The 19,120-nt window shown below is 46.7% G+C and overlaps 1 protein-coding gene across 3 annotated transcripts in view; it reads right to left on the bottom strand.

Annotated features, from left to right (window-relative positions):
* Positions 1 to 1,593: 1,593 nt before the first annotated feature.
* The window catches only part of Cnbd2 (cyclic nucleotide binding domain containing 2), a 96,098-nt gene continuing 78,571 nt past the window's right edge, over positions 1,594 to 19,120 (bottom strand). For all 3 annotated transcript variants that reach the window (XM_037205358.1, XM_037205359.1, XM_028855557.2), the window contains 3 exons: positions 16,846 to 16,966; positions 6,987 to 7,150; positions 1,594 to 1,944 (listed from right to left, as the gene is read on the bottom strand). In XM_037205358.1, coding sequence (XP_037061253.1) covers positions 1,626 to 1,944; positions 6,987 to 7,150; positions 16,846 to 16,966 — 604 coding nt within the window. In that variant the 3' untranslated portion in view covers positions 1,594 to 1,625. The remainder of the gene's footprint in view (positions 1,945 to 6,986; positions 7,151 to 16,845; positions 16,967 to 19,120) is intronic.

The raw sequence follows: 19,120 nt of genomic DNA, 5'->3' as shown, positions 1-19,120 counted from the left end.
ATGGCTTTTTAGATAAACATTTCCTATCTTGTTCATAAGGACACACAGCTGTACTGTCTGGCTAAATTATAAATACAAAAACAGTCCAATCATTGCTAGCTCGCAAATGATTAAGTCCTTGCACCCATTCCTGACCTCGATTTGTAAAAATAAATTCTGACTAGTCAAGGCTACAGAAAACAATTTGACTCTGTAGCCCCAAAAGAGGGCTGCAGGTCTTCTTGGATCATCAGAAGTTAGAGTGTTTGAGTGTAGAGGGGAAGGGAACAGAGGAGCAACAGAATACAATGTGAGAGAGAACACCAAGATGAGAGCAAGATGAAAGAATGTGTGAGTATTTTCCCTCCCTAAAACCCCTCAGATAGAAATCTTAACCTCGCCAATGCTGTGGATTCCTTACAAGCCCTGTGTGCAGCCTTGGGACTGGTTACTCAAGGCTGCAATAACTCAGGCCCTTGCCCCACGGTGTTCTTCAATCCCTCCCTCCCGTACCCACTGTCTCCTCTTTTTTGTTTGTTTGCTTGCTTGCTTGTTTGTTTTTCAAGACAGGGTTTCTCTGTGTAGTTTTGGTGCCTGTCCTGGATCTCGCTCTGTAGACCAGGCTGGCCTCGAACTCACAGAGATCCTCCTGGCTCTGCTTCCCGAGTGCTGGGATTAAAGGCATGCACCACCACTGCCTAGCTGAAAAAAAAAATCTTATTCCTGTTTAATACACAAGAAAATGGTTTTTAATACAAAAATATCTACTGTTGAACATATATCTTTTAAAACTAGTCAATTCTGGGTCTACTCATCCCATTGATCTTACCAACTTTCTCTGTTCAGTACGGGGTAGCGTGAACTGCAGGTGCTAGACTGCCCCTTGGTATTCAGGGGCCCCAGGGAGAGACAGCACCAGGTCCTCCAGGGCTCCTAACTCAAAGTCCACAGCCCAGGCCATTCTTTGCTAGGTGGCAAGTGAGTGTGCGTGGCCATGGCCATGGGGTTCCAGAGGGCTCCTGCACTCTCCCAACCTCTCTCAGGCCTCGAAGTACTCACGTGGAGAGGTGGCAAGGTGCTTCCTCTGTGGTATGAGGCTTCATGGGGACAGGTGTCCCAAAATAAGGAATACCAGGGGGACCAAGCAGTCTTCCTGAACTCTGTCCCCAGTGAATGCTTGTCTCTGGTGGGCCTCTGCTAGCCACACGATGCCAACTCAGCCAGAGAAGCCTCGCCCACAGCTGGCTGTCCAAGATATCTCATGTGTTTTATTTAAAATATCTTAAATTAGTTGCTCATGTTTAAAAAAAAAAACAGTAGGAATAATCTAAGATATTGGGTTTCTTGATTTTCTTACATACAGTATTGACAGGCAATAGCTGGCCTGCGTTGGTTCCCGGCACAGCATCCACTGATTCAAGTGAAGGATCTCCATCTAGATGAGGAATGGTCACATTGGTTCCCTAATAATAGACACACCCCAGCCTCCTGGGCATCCATGTCCTCATTCCATCCCACTAGCGTCAAGGGAGATCATGCCTCTCAAGTTACTGGCTGATCCTCCAGCTTTCCCCATCCTAAGCCTACAACTCCCACAGTGGCCATCCAGAAAACAGAGAAGCCAATCCCAACGTACTTTATTGATTCTAAAGAAGGACCCCTGCATTTTTATATTGAGGCAGGAGTTCTTGAATTTTGTGCCGGGGTGCTGAAACAGCTTGGACAATCTTCAAGGGGGATAGGTATTTCTGGGGTGCCACAAAAATGGGATAGCGTGGTCTCACCCTCTTGTTGAGGTTACACAAATCCAGGGTCAGAGACTTAGGGTTGTAGATCTCTTTCCTCTTGGTATGGAGCGGGGTGAAGGGTTGCTTATTGAGGGGCTTCACCAGCAGCCGCAGCAGATCCTTCCGGAAGATATTCCAGCTGTTTTCTTTCAGGAACCTCTGACACAGCTCTTCATCGCTGAAGGGCGAACACAGAAACTATGCTCCAGGGCTGCTCCTGGCCTCTGCCCTCCATCCAAATGGATTCCTCCACCGCTCCTTTCAAAGCCTAAACACCCCCTGCCCCCTGCCCTGCTCGTCCCCACATTTCTCCCAGTTCAGTTCCTGAAGGCTGTGCTACCCTCCTGTCATGCCGGAGTCGCTGGTGGACTCCTGAGTGCCTGAAATGTGGCCGGTGTGAATTAGACACACGACATAAAGAAATGCGAATTATTAATTTTCAGATTGATGCATTGAAGTGATACTTCTGATATACTGAACCAAATAGAGTAGACTGAAGTTAATTTTTTGTGGATAAACTGGAGATGGTGGTGTATGCCTATAATTTCGGTACTTCTAAAACAGACACCAGAGGATCACTGAATTTGAGGCTAGGCTGGGCCACATAGTGAATTTGAAAGTAGTCTGGGCTACATAATACAACTGTTTCAGAAAGGCCAAACATAACAGGCTAGCAAGATGACTCAGGGGGTAAATGCTTGTCATGCAAGCTTGGTAACCAGGGTTCAATTCCCAGAACCCATGTAAAGGTGGGAAGAGAAAATTAACTCACCGAGTTATCCTCTGACCTCTCTATGAGCTCCATGGCACATATGTACCCATACATACACATCATGAACACATACAGACACACATACAATAATAAAATAAATGAAAATAATAAGTAAGACTATTGGAGAGCTGGTCATGGCACATGCCGGTAATCTCAGCACTCAAGAGACAGGAGGATCATGAGTTTGAAGCCAGCCTGATCTACACAGCAAGTTCTAGGACAGCCTGGGCTACATAGCAAGAGCCCATCAGAAAAAAATAATGTAGCTATTGATCATTAGCTTTTGAGAAATGTCAATGAAAGCTACAGTGGAATGAAGGGACCACCACAGCAAGACCATTCATACCCACTAAGATGGCTACCACCAGAAGCATGGAGATTCTGAATCTGGAGTGAGGGCTGAGGGATGTAAACTGCTGCAGCCACTTCGGAGAACAGTTTGACAGCTTCACAGAAGGTCAATGTTCGGCTACCATGTGACTCAGGAATTTGCCACCAAGAATACACTTAAGAGAAATGAAAACATGTTCGTATACAGCCTGCACAAGAATGTTCACAATAGCATCGTTCATAACTTGAAAAGCAGAAATAATCCAAATGTCTATCAGGTGATGAAAAGACAAAGTCTGTCTGTCTGTCTCTCTCTCTGTCTCTCTCTTATACACACACACACACACACACACACACACACACACACACACACACACACGTAAAATTATTCTTTTACATGAAATTTCCAGAACAGACAAGTCTGAGAGAAACAGTGGCTGCCCTGGGCTGATCCTAATCCTACCTGGGCCCCTCCCTCACAGCATCTGAGGGTGAGGAGGCAGAGTTTGATGAGCTCAGGACTTATTGGCTCATTCCTTCTGATACCTCAGCAAGGGAAGGGCACTGCCAAACTTCCTCTGATTCTTCTGGTCTCACCTATGAAAGGATGCAAAGCCGAACACCTCACTGGTAACCAGGAACGGTCCCCGGCTAACCGACATTGATCAGGACCAAAGCAATTGTGATCCCTAGAACTCAACCTAAGAAAACACCCAGCAGTCAGGATGAGCTACAACGTCCTTCAAGTCTCAGTAACGTCCCTGCCCACTCATGAAAGCTAACTGTGGGCATCTCTTCTCAATGCCATGTTGGGTGGCATCATGTTGGTAGCTGGAAATTGGCTGGATGGTATATTCACACCACAGAAATCAGCACATGTTACTTGGCAAGATTGTCCCCTGCCTCCTAGCAACCTGGCTGGCAGACATTTACCAGCACATGGCCTGGACGTTCTCCTCTCCAAAAGTTCTATTAACTCACATCTCCTTACACAACACAGAATATTATCTGATTCTGACCTAGCGTTTACCACATGCCCAGCCCCTACACTGGTCAAGTCTTTTTTATTTTGTTTTGTTCTTTTGGTTTTATTTGTTTGTTTGTTTTTCTGTTTTTCAAGACAGAGTTTCTCTGTGTAACAGCCCTGGCTCTCCTGGAACTCCTTTTGTAGACCAGACTGGCCTCGAACTCACAGAGATCTGCCTGCCTCTGCCTCCTGCCATTGATCCAACCCCAATTTCTTTTGTTTTGCTGAGATTAAAGGCATGAATCACTATGCCCAGCTACATGGGCTGAGTCTTCAGTTTTCACAACTAACCCATTTCACAGACATGAACCATGGGCTTGAAGAGGCCAAAAGAACTTGCCAAAACCTATGAGAGATAAGCACATAATTACACATTCCTACAGGACCATTTATTTTTGGACCCAGAGTCCAAGAGATAAAACTGCATGTCACCCATGGGCACTGTGGGTCACACTGGTTTCTAGTCTATTTTTGGAGTGAACAAAACATCGAGTGTCCTGCTCCAAGCCCCAGCCTCTCCTAAACTGTGGCTATATCAGCTCTTGGTTTCATTCTGTGTGCCGTGACCTCTTAGACTATGAAGGGAGACTTTTTAAGTTGTCCAGCCTATGGCATTCACAGGACAGGTGTCTCGGTTTAAATATGAGGCATTTGAGCTACCTGAGGGATCTATGTCCCGCGTGACTGGACAGTCTGGGACACCATAAATTCAACAATTAGTGAAGACAGAATCCTGTCTGGCAGCGTTGAGATGGTACGACGAGGTGCTTGCCAAGCAGTACAAGGGCAACTTCTCCAAACAGCTGCACACTCCAGCCAAAAGCAAACCTCCAGGGAGTTGACCTCCACAAACACTGACCCTGCCTGATGCATCATGGGAGAGCTGAGGCTCCTTAGACCCTTCATCCCGGAGGTTGGCCTAGAAGACCATTTTTAATAGTCACACTCAAGATCCAGAAGAGAATGGCTGGAAGAAGCCACCAGTGGATTTTCTTTTCTTTTTGGTTTTGTTGTTTTGTTTTGTTTTTTGTTTTTCGAGACGGGGTTTCTCTGTGTAGTTTTGGTGCCTGTCCTGGATCTCACTCTGTAGACCAGGCTGGCCACGAACTCAGAAAGTCACCTGGCTCCGCCTCCCGAGTGCTGGGATTAAAGGCATCGCCACCACCGCCCAGTGCAACCAGCGATTTTCAACCTGTTTCTCTCCCCAATAGCCCCAACTTTGGCCACGTCTACATATAAACTGCTCTTTGATTTGTTCATAATTTTTCTTAAATCTATTCTGTTTCTTTTGTTTTTGTTGTTTTGAGTTAGGGCCTCATGTAGCCCAGACTGGTCTCAAATTCACTAGATAGTCTTGAACCACTGACCTCCTGTCTCTACTTCTCAAGTGCTGAGATCACGGGCATAAGCTGTCATGCCCAGCTCCAGTATCTCCACTTAAATGTCTCACTGCCCTGAGGAACAGATCAGTCCAGTCCAGGGTTTAGTGAGTTCCTAGTGCTATTTCTCTAGTTCACACTAGAATCTGCACCTAGTGTCAAGACTACCTAAGTAGGTGTGGGGCGGGAGGAGACAGGGGAGAGACAGAGGCTTAGGGAGAAAAGAAGAGAATAACAAAATAAATTTTGTTTGAAAATGCTACAATGAAACCTAATGCACGTGCACTGATTTAAATTTCAAAAAAATAAATGGTTAAATTTTTCACATACACACAAAACCTGTATACACCTGAAAACACTCTGCCATCGGTCTGAATGAAAAAAATGAGGACATGACTGCCCCTAGGTACGGTGGTGGTGAAGGCTTACTGTAAATATGAGGGAGAGTACAGCCAAAGGCATTGGGAAGGGTCCAGACTGAACACGGCAAAAAAATAAACCAGACCTGGGAGGCGGGGGTGGGGGGGTGGGGGGGGTGAGCAAGAGTGGAAGGGAAGGGGGTTGCTAAGAGACAGCAGCCACCCAGAGACCTCGCAAGCCAAGTCCCTGGGAGGGAGAGGATTTAGGGTTGGGGGTGGGATGAGAAGTGCTGGGTGGAGCCACAGGTACTGAGGGATGCTGGGAGAGCTAGCCAGTGTCCTCTTTGATATGTTAACAGGCACCTCCGCTAGCCAGCCATTTTTCCTGGGTTTCTTTGGGACCCCAATCCGTCTGTATCCTACACTAGCAGAAATGCCTAGCTAGTCAATTTCTCTTTTTAAAACACTTTTTAAAGACTATATGTCTGTGCACCATGTGTGTGCCTTCAGAGGTCGGAAGAAGGCTTGGATCCCTTGGAACTGGAGTTACAGATGGTCCGGAGAAAGAAAGCTGGGTTCTCTGCAAGAGCAACCAGTGCTCTTAACCGTCTCTCCAGTGCCAATTTCTTTTGTCCTGTTGACTGGACTCTACCTAGAGGCCAGGGCCCTCTCCCCAGCTCCAACAGTAATCTTTTATTCAAGTGAATGCAGCACCGTTTGCTAAGCTGTCTCCTCCGTGGGACACATGTGGGTGACCGTCACTGCTTATTGTGGATGTTAGGGCTTTGCACATCTTAATGTACGTAGCTTTCCCCAGATTTTGGCTTTACACAGACAAATTCACAAGCGAATGGCTGACTGACTCAGAGGGAGAGATGGTTTTAGAGCTAGCTCTTTGAAACGCCTTGCTGAAGGTAGCATCAGAAGCTGCAACTGTTCTGAGTAGAATAACAACCCAGTTCATCGTATCACACCAGTTCCAACACACACACACACACACACACACACACACACACACACACGCACACACGCACACACGCACACACGCACACACGCACACACGCACACACGCACACACGCACACACGCACACACATGCACACGCACACACATGCACACGCACACACATGCACACACACACACACACACACACACGCACACACGCACACACGCACACACGCACACACGCACACACGCACACACATGCACACGCACACACATGCACACGCACACACATGCACACACACACACACACACACACACGCACACATGCACACATGCGTACACACGCTTTTGCTGACAGAAAACCTTGTTCGGTGGATCCAAAGGCCTTACTAACATTTCCAGAACTGACCTGGGATAATCCACGTCCATCTTTATCATCTTCTCTTTCGTCTCCGCATCAATCAACTCATAAAACTTTTCTTTTCTCACCCGTATCAACTCTGTTCCCATGCTCAGAAGGATGAAGGGTCGAAGATCACGCAGGCATTCCGGAAGAAAGGCCTGGTGAATGCCCTAGGGAGAAGTTACAGAAAGCTAAAACTCACAGACAGCCAGACCCACCAGCAGATTTTCTAGATGGGAAACATGAGGTTTTGGGGGGTAGCGGGGAGGAGGCAGGGTGTGTGATCTGGAGCTTGGCAACCCAGGGCTCCATTTGCTACCCACTGTTCTGGTGGAAGATCCACCTCAATTCCCCTCCCCCATCTCCTTCCCCAAACCCGGCCCTTCAAAGCCTGCCAAACAGACCACTCCTATAGGGTATTTAAACAGCATCTTTCCCCCCCAAAAAAACAGACACGTGGTTTTTCCAGACTCTCATCCTGTCTCCTCCACAACACTTTACCCATTAAACCGGGGTTTTTTCTAATTTGGTCTGATTTGGATTGCTGCATTGGCAGAGAGGCTTATCAGAGCGCAAAAACTTATCACCCACCCACACAGAGCCCAGTCCTGGAACAGCAGGGCCCTCTAGGTCCTCCTCTGTCCCAACACCACACAGCAGGTTCTGCTCTCAGGGCCCCTCACACCACTGTGCTTGAACCTTCCCAATGCCCAATCTCAAATGACCCATTCGTTCCTTCATTCAGGTTGAGATGGAGTCTTGCTCTGTTGCCCAAGCTTGCCTGTGTCTGAGTGATTGTTTCACCTCAGCCTCCTGAGCGCTGGAACAGGCCGAACACCACCATGCCTGGCCCTCAAAACACTTCTCTCTGCTGAGCAAACCCATTTTCTCTTCTTCTTCTTTTCTTCTTCTTCTTCTTCTTCTTCTTCTTCTTCTTCTTCTTCTTCTTCTTCTTCTTCTTCTTCTTCTTCTTTTCTTCTTTTCTTCTTCTTCTTCTCCTCCCCCTCCCCCTCTTCTTCTCTTCTTCTTTCTTTCTTTCTTTCTTTCTTTCTTTCTTTCTTTCTTTCTTTCTTTCTTTCTTCTTCTTCTTCTTCTTCTTTTCTTCTTCTTCTTCTTCTTCTTCTCCTTCTCCTTCTTCTTCTTCTCCTTCTTCTCCTCCCCCATCCCCACCACCTCCTTCTTTGTTTTGTTTTTGAGACAGGGTTTCCCTGTGTAGCCCTGACTGTCCTGGAACTCACTCTGTAGACCAGGCTGGCCTTGAATCAGAGATCCGCCTGCCTCTGCCTCCTGAGTGCTAGGATTAAAGGTGTGTGCCACCACCACCCAGTCCATTTTCTCTTCTTTAAGACTGAAAAAAAAAAAAAAAAAAAAAAAAAAAAAAAAAGACTAATCATCTGCTAGGCCTTTCCTTTTTCAGCCATCCCCATCCTTTGCCCTGGGCTGTAATGCTGTCTCTGTGATCACTGACTTTAAGAGAGTTTGCTTTCTTCTCTACAGCTCATGTGGTCCCTCTGCTCTTGGGAATGGTTCCTCTGTGGTTATATATGCAAAGAGGATAAAGATCACAGGGATGCCTGTGTGCTATGCAGACAGTATACCCCCACCTTATTTATTTACTTACTTATTATTTTTTAGACAGGATCTTTTTACATAGCACTGGCTGTTCTGGTACTCATTATGTAGACCAGGCTAGCCTCAAACTCACAGAAATCCACCTGCCTTTGCCTGCTGGGATTAAAAGAGTGTGCCACCATACCTGCCCTTAGGCCCCCTTTAAAAAGACATCCTGAGGCTGAGTTGTGATGAGAACACTTGGTGCTGGACTTCCAGGTCCAGACTCACTCCAACTTCTTAGCAGTTAAGACTCAGGCAATGTGCTGGCCAGTGGTGGCACACCCTTTAGTCCCAGAACTTAAGAGGCAGAGACAAGTGGATCTCTGAGTTCGAAGCCAGCCTGGTCTACAAAGTGAGTTCCAGGACAGTCAGGGCTACACAGAGAAACCCTGTCTTGAAAAACAAAACAAACAAAGAGGATATATTAGTGACCCTAGAGCCTCCAGTGCCGAGTGAAAAGAAGAAAGTTGGGGGGGGGCAGGGAACTGAGGCTATAGCTGAGCTGGTAGAGTCCTTCCTAGCATGCACAAATCCCTGAGTTCTAGCCCCAGTACCCCACACAGTATGCATGGTGTGCACCCCTTCAGTCCCAGCACTTGGAAAGCAGAGGCAGGATCAGGAGTTCATGGTCATCGTCAACTACATGGTGAGTTCAAAACCAGCCTGGGTTATGTGGGACTCTATCAAAAAGAAAGAGAGATAGCCAGGCAGTGGTGGCGCATGCCTTTAATCCTAGCACTTGGGAGACAGAGCCAGGTGGATCTCTGAGAGTTCGAGGCCAGCCTGGTCTACAGAGTGAGATCCAGGACAGGTGCCAAAACAACACAGAGAAACCCTGTCTTAAAAAACAAAGAGAGGCCGGGCGGTGGTGGCGCACGCCTTTAATCCCAGCACTCGGGAGGCAGAGGCAGGTGGATCTTTGTGAGTTCGAGGCCAGCCTGGGCTACCAAGTGAGTTCCAGGAAAGGCGCAAAGCTACACAGAGAAACCCTGTCTCGAAAAACCAAAAAAAAAAAAAAAAACAAAGAGAGAGAGAGAGAGAGGTGGTGGTGGTAGGGATCTGAACTTAGAGACCTTTGATGTGCAATCATGCACAAAGAATCTTAACTTCAGAAGGTAGTAATAGATCAGACCTGTAATCCCAGCTACTCAGGAGGCTGAGGCAGGAAGACAGCAAGTTAAAGGCCAGCCTGGACTACAGAGTGAGTTCAAGATCAACCTGGGAGACAGGTATGGTGGTACACATCTTTAATCCTAGCATTCAAGAGGCAGAGGGAAAAAGATCTCTGTGATTTGAGGCCAGCCTGGTTTACATCATGAGTTCAAGGCTAGCCTGAGCAACTTACGACTGGGTCTCAAAAGAAAACAATGGGGTGGTTAAAAAAAAGAGGCTGGATATGTGGCACTGTGGTAGAGCCTTGCATACACATTAGATGGGGAGAGGGGCAGGTATGTGTGGTATCTCCCTGAGCTGTTTGTGCTCCTGTGAAATGGTCAGAATATCAGGCCCATGGGTCTTTGAAAAACTCTGATTTTGAAAAGAGCTCTCAAGTGGAACTTGGAACACCACCCACCCTGCCCAACACCGCCATTTTGTTTCTAGGACCTAACGAAGGATCACCCACAAGCAATTCCTTGGTGACCTGTGGCAGGTGTCTCTCCTTGGTACAACTGGAATGGACATCTGCTACTTTCCAGAAGCTGCTGAAGATCGAGATAAAATAGTGTGTACAAGGAAGCCCTGCTTGTCGTCCTCAGTACAGTGGGCACCTAGGCCCCTCCTCACTATTGCCAGGCCTTGTTCTGGGACCACAGTGGCTGACCTTCAAGGGGCCCTACGGGCTGGAGGAAAATGCACAGATTTAATCTTCTTAAGTGCAGGGGAGGGGGAGCACAGGGGTTCTCTCCCTCAGATGTGGAAACCACGGCTTGGAAAAAGGAATTTGCTTATTCACAGCCATGCGTCATATAGTCCCAGCCTTGCCCACAGTGGCGGTGGTGGCACCAGCTGAGGTTTACTGAGCAGCCTCTAAACGCCAGGTCCCCTCCTGGTTTCCCAGCGTGGGCATCTGTTCAAGCATCACAAATGGAAGCACTCACGTGGCTCCTGTGCTCGCTCTCATTTTACAGATGAAGACACTGAGGTTACCGAACTGTCTACGGTCACGCAGCAGGAAAACAACAAATAGAGTCAACTCTGCTTTGTCTTCAGAGTCCATGCTCTTGCCAACACAACAAGAGGAAACTGAGGCACCAGGTTAAAGGATTTGCCCAGGACAGTAAGACACAAAGTGGCAGGGTCAGGATGTGAACCCAGGGACCTCTGCAGAGACAGCTCTGTCCAGCTTATGCTCTAGCCACAGCCTGTCCACACCTGAGGCACAGCAGGTCATTTCTTTAGTTAGACCCCTTAACAGCTCCCAGAGCTCCTAGGATAAAATGACATTCCTGCGGCCAAGGCCTGGGCTAGCTCATCCTTGCCCAGCTCACCAGCCCAGCCTCACTCCATAGACTACACCGCTTGCTTTATATACAGTGTTTCAAGCCGCCCTGTCCTACCTGCCACCCCCTGCCTCTGCCCTGCCTTTAAACCTTCTGCCCTTCAATCTGGAACATTCTCAGCTGGTCTTTCCTTGCCCACCCCATGTGAGAAGCCTCCCTCCACCCTGCTTTCCAGTCCATTCCCAAGGGCGATGTTCAGTGTTCTGTTTGTCATTTGTCCCCTGCTGGGTCCTGAGGTTCATGGAGCAGGAGCCCAGGTGGTGCACTTGCCCACACTGGCATCTCCTGCTCTTCTTAGAACAAGGCAGACGTGCAGGAATCTGCTGACTGAACAGTCACACGTTAGAGGCAGTAACTGGCCTTGGGGAATTTTTACACTTCATGATGAGGCCACAGACTCAGAGAGGTAAAATGCCACGCAGCTATTAGAGGAAGATGAGAAAAAGACTCCCTGGGCCCTGCTGCCCAGAGAAGCTAGTTCTTCTGTACCTCTCAACTCGGTATCTGAGCCTTGACCTCAGTCCCTAACTTTCCTGGTCATTCTAGCATGGGGGGGGTCCTCTATGGCGGGGACCCTGTTGCTCCTGTTCCTTACACTACCTCCCCCAAGTCACCGTCTATCCATCGTCCACGCCTCCATCTGCCCAGAATGCTGGCCCGAGTATCGTCAGTTACCACCGTGGAGCACTGTGTCGGGCGGTACACAGTGTACCCCCGATGAACAGCAGAGAAAAGTCAGTGGGGGCCAGAAACTGTGACATATCAGTAACAGGAGGGGAAAATCCTCCTCCTGAGAAAGAAGGTAGCTGAGGGAGCCTTGGCACGGTGCCTGGATGCAGAAATGCTGAATGAGAACCAAAATGGCGTTCTTTAAATATCTCAGGGCCATCTCGTGGCAAGGGAGCAGAGTTCTTCTGTTTCTTTGCGGATGGGGGTGGGTGGAACTGGTTTAAAGTTACAGTTTTACTAAACAAAAGAAAGGCCTTCCCAAGGGGTCAAAAAATCCTTAAGTCGATATTGATGGAGGATGCTGGAGACCCAGGCACCATGATAGAACCTCACTGACCTGACACAGGCAGGCCAGTGGGAAAGGAGCATTCACAACTGTGGTGACATGGGGGTGGGGGAAGGGATGTGAGATGACCCTGAAGACATTCCAACCGAGGCACAGCAGAAAGCACCTGGTGACAGATCAGGGTTCCAGGCTCCAGCATGTACAGCCCCTCCCCAAGAGGGCCCCACCTCTGCCAGACTCACACTGGTCTACCTTCATAACCCCACACTCATTAGCAGCCTCACGGGCGGCCAACTCAGGACCATACTCACTCCTCCATGACTGGGTTAGGTTTTCCATTGGTCTCATTTTTGGAATATTTCTAGGTTTAGAGAAAATATGAGAAGACGGCAGAGCTCCCCCAAACCCATTATTAAGGTCTTACATAAGAACTGTAGGAATAAACTGAGTTACGGTGGATGAACCAATCCTGATGCATCATTACAAACTGAAGCTGACCAGCTCCCCTCAGGGTTTGTTTTGTTGCTTTTTAGGGATGTTTTTCCTATTGTTCTGTTGTAATTGTTGTTGTTTTTTCCCGGGACAGGGTCTTCCTAGGCAATCTAAGCTGGCTTCAAACTCATGACCATCCTGCCTAGTGTCCCAAGTTCTGGTGATTATAGCTGTGTGCAATTATGCCTGGCTACATTTGACTTAGGTCTCCTACATTTTAAAGATTTATTTTTACCTTATTTTTAATTATGTGTAGATGTGGAGGGGGGTGTGCATGAATGAGTGCAGTTGCTTGAAGAGTCCAGAAGAGGGCGTGGGATCCCCTGAAGCTGCAGTTACATGGGATTGTGAGCCAACTTACGTGGGTTCTTGGAGTCAAATTCAGATCCGCTGCAAGGGCAGTATGTGCTCTTAACTGCTGAGCCATCTCTCCATATAAGCCTCTCTAAGTACATTTGAGCTAAACCTGAGTTCATAACAATGGCTTCAACACTAATCCATCCCCATATGTACCTGTCTAGCATCCTCCACTTATCTGTAAATTCCCACTTCAATATCCAGATGCCCAGCTCTCACCACAACTGTCCATTCACTAGGTGACATCATTAAAAATCCATGCCCTTGTGGAGAACAAACTATCCACTTGGAATAGAATTCACGTATGGTTCCTCTTACCTTCCCCATTAATAACTCCACTCCTTCCCCTAACCTCTCACTGAGGGTGTTTCATTTGTATATAATAGTTGGATTCTCTTGTCTTAGCTCGCATTCCTTCCTGAGACCCACTGACCTAAATAATTGAATTGATTTATATATTTATTTTGTGATTCTGGGGAACTGAACCAAGGGCCTCATGCATGCTAGAGAAGTATTTCACAACCAAACTGAATTCTTGGCCTTTTTTTCCCTTTTTTATTTTGAGGCAGGGCCAGGCTGGCCGCCTCTGTAGCCCAGACAGGGCCTTAAGGCCTTAAATGTACCGTTTTCTTGCCTTGGCCTCTCAAGTAGGAGAGGTTATAGGTATACGCTACGACATCTGTCTTTCTGAGTTTTTGTTTGTTTGCTTGTTTTTGTTTAAGTTAAACGTATTAAAATTCACTCTTAACTCTAGGTGTAGCAGCTAATATATATAACCCCAGCACTCAGGAGGCTGAATCAGGGTGATCACCAAACATTCAAAGCCAGCCTGTGCTACATAGTAAGGTACAGGCCAGCCTGAGCTATAGAGTAAGATACAGGCCAGCCTGGGCTACAGAGTAAGACACTTTCTGAAAACCAAAAAGAAAAAATGAAAAAAAAAAGGAAGAAAAAAAGAAAAGAAAAAGGATTTACTCTTGGGCTGGGGATGTAGTTCAATGGTAGAGCAATTTACTTAGCATTTGTGAAACCCCAGGACCGATCTCTAGTACTACAAAAACAAACAGACATTTACAAACCACCAGAGGCCAGCCATGTCTGGGTGCTGAAAAGTCCTTTGAGTGTTGGCAAACGTTTAAAACTTTGTCTCTCCATCACAGTCTAAACATCCCTCTGCCTGAAAATGCTCTGCATGCCACCTGCTCACCCTGTGCCCTGAACTCCAAGTCTCCAGTGACCACTAACATTTTACTAAAGTTTTACCTTTTCCATGTCATAGGTTTGAAATCATATAATTAATTTAAAGAGTGTCCTGTGTAACTCAGATTGGCCTTGAACTAAAGAGTCTCCCATTTTAGCCCCCTGCATGCTGGAATTATAGGTGCATGGCCTGCACCTGGCTAAATTCTTACATTTTATACCAAGTCCTTCTTTTTAAGATTTTGTTTTAGGGGCTGGAGAAACAGCTCAGTGGTTAGGAGCACCTGCTGCTTTACCAGACGACCTGACTTCGGTTCCCAGCAACCACATGGCGGCTTCAAGCTATCTGTCCCAGGGGACCCAATACCCTCCTCTGCAGGCTCTGTACACATATGATACACAGACAGACGTTTAGGAAAAAACCCATACACATAAAATAAAAATAAATATTTTTTGGACAGGGGTAGTGCACACCTTTAATCCCAGCACTCAAGAGACAGAGACAGGCAGATCTCACAGTTCAAGGCCAGTCTGGTCTACATTGTGAGTTCCAGGACAGCCAGGGCTACACAAAGAAAACCCTGTTTCAAAACACAAAACACACACACACACACACACACACACACACACACAGAAAGAGAGAGAGACATAAAACATACACACATATAATTATATATGTGTGTGTGTGTGTGACTAAAAATAAAATCTTAATATATATATTCTAAGACAGGGTCTCTCTATGCAGTCCAGGACTGCCTCAAACTTACAATCATCTTATTTCGGCCATCTAAGTGCTGGGGTCCTAGACATGTACCAGCTCATCAGACTCCTGTATAAATATTTTCATTTGTATCTCCCAAATAAGGATATTTTTATGTTTTTATGTAGAAAGGCTTTGGAAGTTAACTTTTAGAGTAATATACAAAGTAACAAGTTTTGTTCATGGCATCTTTCTGTGTTGGGTGCATGCTCCTGTGTGTGCATGCTCCTGTGTATGCATGCATATGGAAGACAGGGGCCAATCTCAAATGTCATTCTCAGGAGCCATCCACCTTGTTTTTTGAGACAGGGTCTCTTTGGCCTGGAGCTTGTGTCTCAGTTGGGGTTTCTATTACTGTGAAGAGACACCATGACCATGGCAACTCTTATAAAGGAAAACTTTATTTATTTATTTATTTATTTATTTATTTTGTGTTTTTTGTTTTTAGAGACAGGGTTTCTCTGTGTAGCTTTGCGCCTTTTCCTGGTACTCACTTGGTAGTCCAGGCTGGCCTGGAACTCACAGAGATCCGCCTGCCTCTGCCTTCCAAGTGCTGGGATCAAAGGCGTGTGCCACCACCGCTGGCAAGGAAAACATTTAATTGTGGTGGCTCACTTACAATTCAGAGTTTACTCCATTACTAGCAGACATGTGCTAGAGAAGGAGCTGAGAGTTCTTACATCCAGACTCACAGGCAATGGAAGTGGTCTATCTCACCGGAGGCCGCTTGAGCATATATGAGGTCTCAAAGCCCTCCTCCACAGTGACACACTTCCTCCAATAAGACCACACCTACTCTAAGAAGGCCACACCTCCTAACAGTGCCACTCCCTTTGGGGGCCATTTTTTTCCAAACTACCACAGCTCACCAAGCATGGATTCACCTCTCACTGTGTCCCCAGGGCCACCACACCCAGTTTTCTTACATGGGCTCTGTTTCAAGTTCAGATATTCATGCTTGTACCTGACATCTTGCCAATTGAGCTTTCCCCCAGCTCCCCATCAACATGGCAATGTCATAGCTACACTAGCGATTATTTATTTTAATCATTCCCCTCCCCCACTGTTCCCCGGGGCCTCCTCCTCACCTCCGGCTGGTTCCTTTTCCTTCCTTAGTTACCCACCCCTCTGCTTCTGTGTCAGATAATACATTCCCATATTTTGTAACTCTCTTAAAGTCTCCCCTCTCCTCTCATGAACCCCAATATACAGACTCCTAAAAGATTAACCACAATATCTTTATCACTATCTTTATTTTTTTTACTTTTTTAAAGATTTGTTTATTATGTACGCAGTGTTCTGCCTGCATGCCAGAAGAGGGCACCAGATCTCATTACAGATGGTTGGGACCCACCATGTGGTTGCTGGGATTGAACTCAGGTCCTCCGCAAGAACAGCCAGTGCTCTTAACCGCTGAGTCATCTCTCCAGTCCATTTTTTAACTTTTTTTAAGACAGGGTCTCACTGTGTAATCCTGGTTGACCTGGAACTCACTATCTAGACCAGGCTGGCCTCAAACTCAGGGATCTGCCTGCCTCTGCTGCCCAAGTGCTGGGAGTAAAGGTGTGTGCCACTACTGCCTGGCTTTATGCTCTTGTATCTTAAAAGCTAATACTATTTCTTTCTTTTCTTTAAATTTTTAATTTAATTTGTGTGTGTGTGTGTGTGTGTGTGTGTGTGTGTGTTTAGAGGACAACTTTCAGGGGTCAGTTCTCTTCTTCCACTGTGCGTTCCAGAGACCTAAGTCAGGTTGGCGGGCTTCAGCCTCAAGCGCTTTCACCCCGAGCCACCCACCAGCCCAGCACTTTTACTTACATCATCAGACACAGAAGATGTGTTTCTGAGTCTTCCTGCTCATTACTCAACCTTCCCAGCCCATCTGTGCTGTGCACTAGCCTATATGAACAAAGCTCCTAGTACACTTACCACAATATCTCCTTCCTTCAGAGTGTGGACCTTCATGTAGATCCCCACTGCGGCCTCCTTGGGGAGTTCACCAAACTTGGTTTTGACCATGGCACATTTGACTGGATGACCAAACTTGGATCTGAAATGACAACAGCTTGTTAGAACTGATGTGTAAAACAGCCAGCTTGCCAGGTCCCAAATAGTCAGCCCTCACCTCACTACTGATGAGAGCCCTCCTGGAGAATTTGCACTCCAAAGAAGGTGATAAAACTCAAAATCAAGGGTTTGGAGATTTAGCTCAGTGGTAGAGCACTTGCCTAGCAAGTGCAAGGCCCTGGGTTCAGTCCTCAGCTCCAGAAAATAAATAAATAAATAAATAAATAAATAAATAAATAAATAAATAAATAAATAAATAAAATAAAAAACCTCAAAATCAAATCCTGTGTGAGTGTGACTGCTGCTGTCTGGGATTAGAGAAATGTAAGAGACTGGACTTGGGAGAGAAGGGAACTAGGGACCTATTAGTTGCCAGAAGGCTGCTTCCTGAAGAGCAGATGACCCCATGCAGCTGAGCCAGCCTGGTGACAGGAAGTCCAGGCATAAAGTTCAGGCTGCCCAGTTGGAGCTCGGGTCTATTTAATCCAAAGCTCCTATGGGAAAGGAATTCCCAACAACCAGTGCTGTTTACAAACAGAATGGACTGTTCTAAGGCGAGGCTGTATGCACCTAGGGACACAGTAGAGGTTGGGAAGGCAGAGTAGAGGTTGGCCTCTCTGTTTATAAAGATAACTTTCCCTGGTCAGCCTGCAGACCCTAGACTTTGTTCGAATTGGGGCTCATTTTACAAAGGCAACCCTGTTGTGCCCTCTTTGTTTTCTGTCTATGGCAGCAGGAGAGAGGCTAGGCAGTTGATTAGAGATAGAGAAGAGAGTATCAGGCAAGGATCGCTGGGGCTCACTCAGCTCGTACACAAGACAGGCTTCCTTCCTGCCCCTCCAAGAAGAGCACAAGCAAGGCATGTACCCAGCATTTCCTGTATCTTTTACTTCTGGGTCAATATTGTCCCTTACTGGCTCTTAGCAGAGACACTGTTTTATCTCTACCCTTGGGAAAGCTGGAACTGGAAATATTCCATCAGAAGAAAAGCAACCTGGAATTCACAGGTTGCTTCTTATGGAGGCCAGCAGATCGGAAGTGTTAGTGGATAAATGAAGAGGCCACTGAAAAACAGGAACAGTGATACTAACCCCATTATTGATCCGGTTTTTTGTTTGTTTGTTTGTTTGTTTTCAAGGTGGGGGTCTTTCTATGTAGCTCTGGCTGTCCTAGAACTCACTATGTAGACCAGGCTGACCTCAAACCCACAGAGATCTGCCTGCCTCTGCCTCCCAGTGCTGGGATTAAAGGTGTGAGCCACCACACCCACCTTAGATATCTTCTGATACTTGAGTTTCAAATGGGATGGGGAAAGTGGGTGGTTGCTCCAGCTGCAATCTTTTTCTGCTCCTCAGGTCCTCAAGTTAAGGCAAGAACGTAGGTCTCAATGTGGATCTGTCACGTCAGTGTGAGACCCACACCAGATAAAAGACAGATGTTTGACCAGCTGCTCAGGTTTGAATCCTGGCTTTACCACTTCCTACACGTGTGACCTTAAACAAATAACTTCACCCTTCTGTGAACCTTAGTTTTCTCGCCTGAAAAAATGAGTGGTAAGCACAGCACCTTTAGGGACATTGTGGAGATTAATTAGATAACTTAATGCCAGGTACTGAGCATCCTGTTAGCATTAAAGCATGATTTATCAATATTTATCAATATTTCACATAACTCTGAGACTCAGAAACCACTGTCCACCAAGCATAAGGCTTAGAGAAGTCAGATCCTTGACACAGCCAAAGCAAGTGACCAAGCCAGGATTTGAACCTGGGTTGGACTGACTGCAAGCCAAGCTCTTACCTGGTGTACTAGAGCTCACTCCCCTAGATGGGCAGTCTCCTGAAGAAGCTGAGTCAAAAGGACCCGGCAGCATGGACCCAGAAAGCAAAAGATCCTGTCTGCCCTTTTTAAAATACTACTGTGGCTTGAGAAGATGAATGATTGTTCTTTTTTTTTTTTTTTTTTTTTTTTTTTTTAATTTTCCGGAGCTGAGGACCGAACCCAGGGCCGTGTGCTTGCTAGGCAAGCACTCTACCACTGAGCTAAATCCCCAACCCCGGTTATGTTCTTAAGTAGCCATGTGAGTCAGAGGCAATGAATACAGGTCCTGGATAGCAGACCCAGGACTTCCTAGGCT

The sequence above is a fragment of the Peromyscus leucopus genome, chromosome 4 (genome assembly GCF_004664715.2).
Source record: "Peromyscus leucopus breed LL Stock chromosome 4, UCI_PerLeu_2.1, whole genome shotgun sequence".
Lineage (NCBI taxonomy): Eukaryota > Metazoa > Chordata > Mammalia > Rodentia > Cricetidae > Peromyscus > Peromyscus leucopus.
This window is presented reverse-complemented; position numbering and strand designations above follow the sequence as displayed.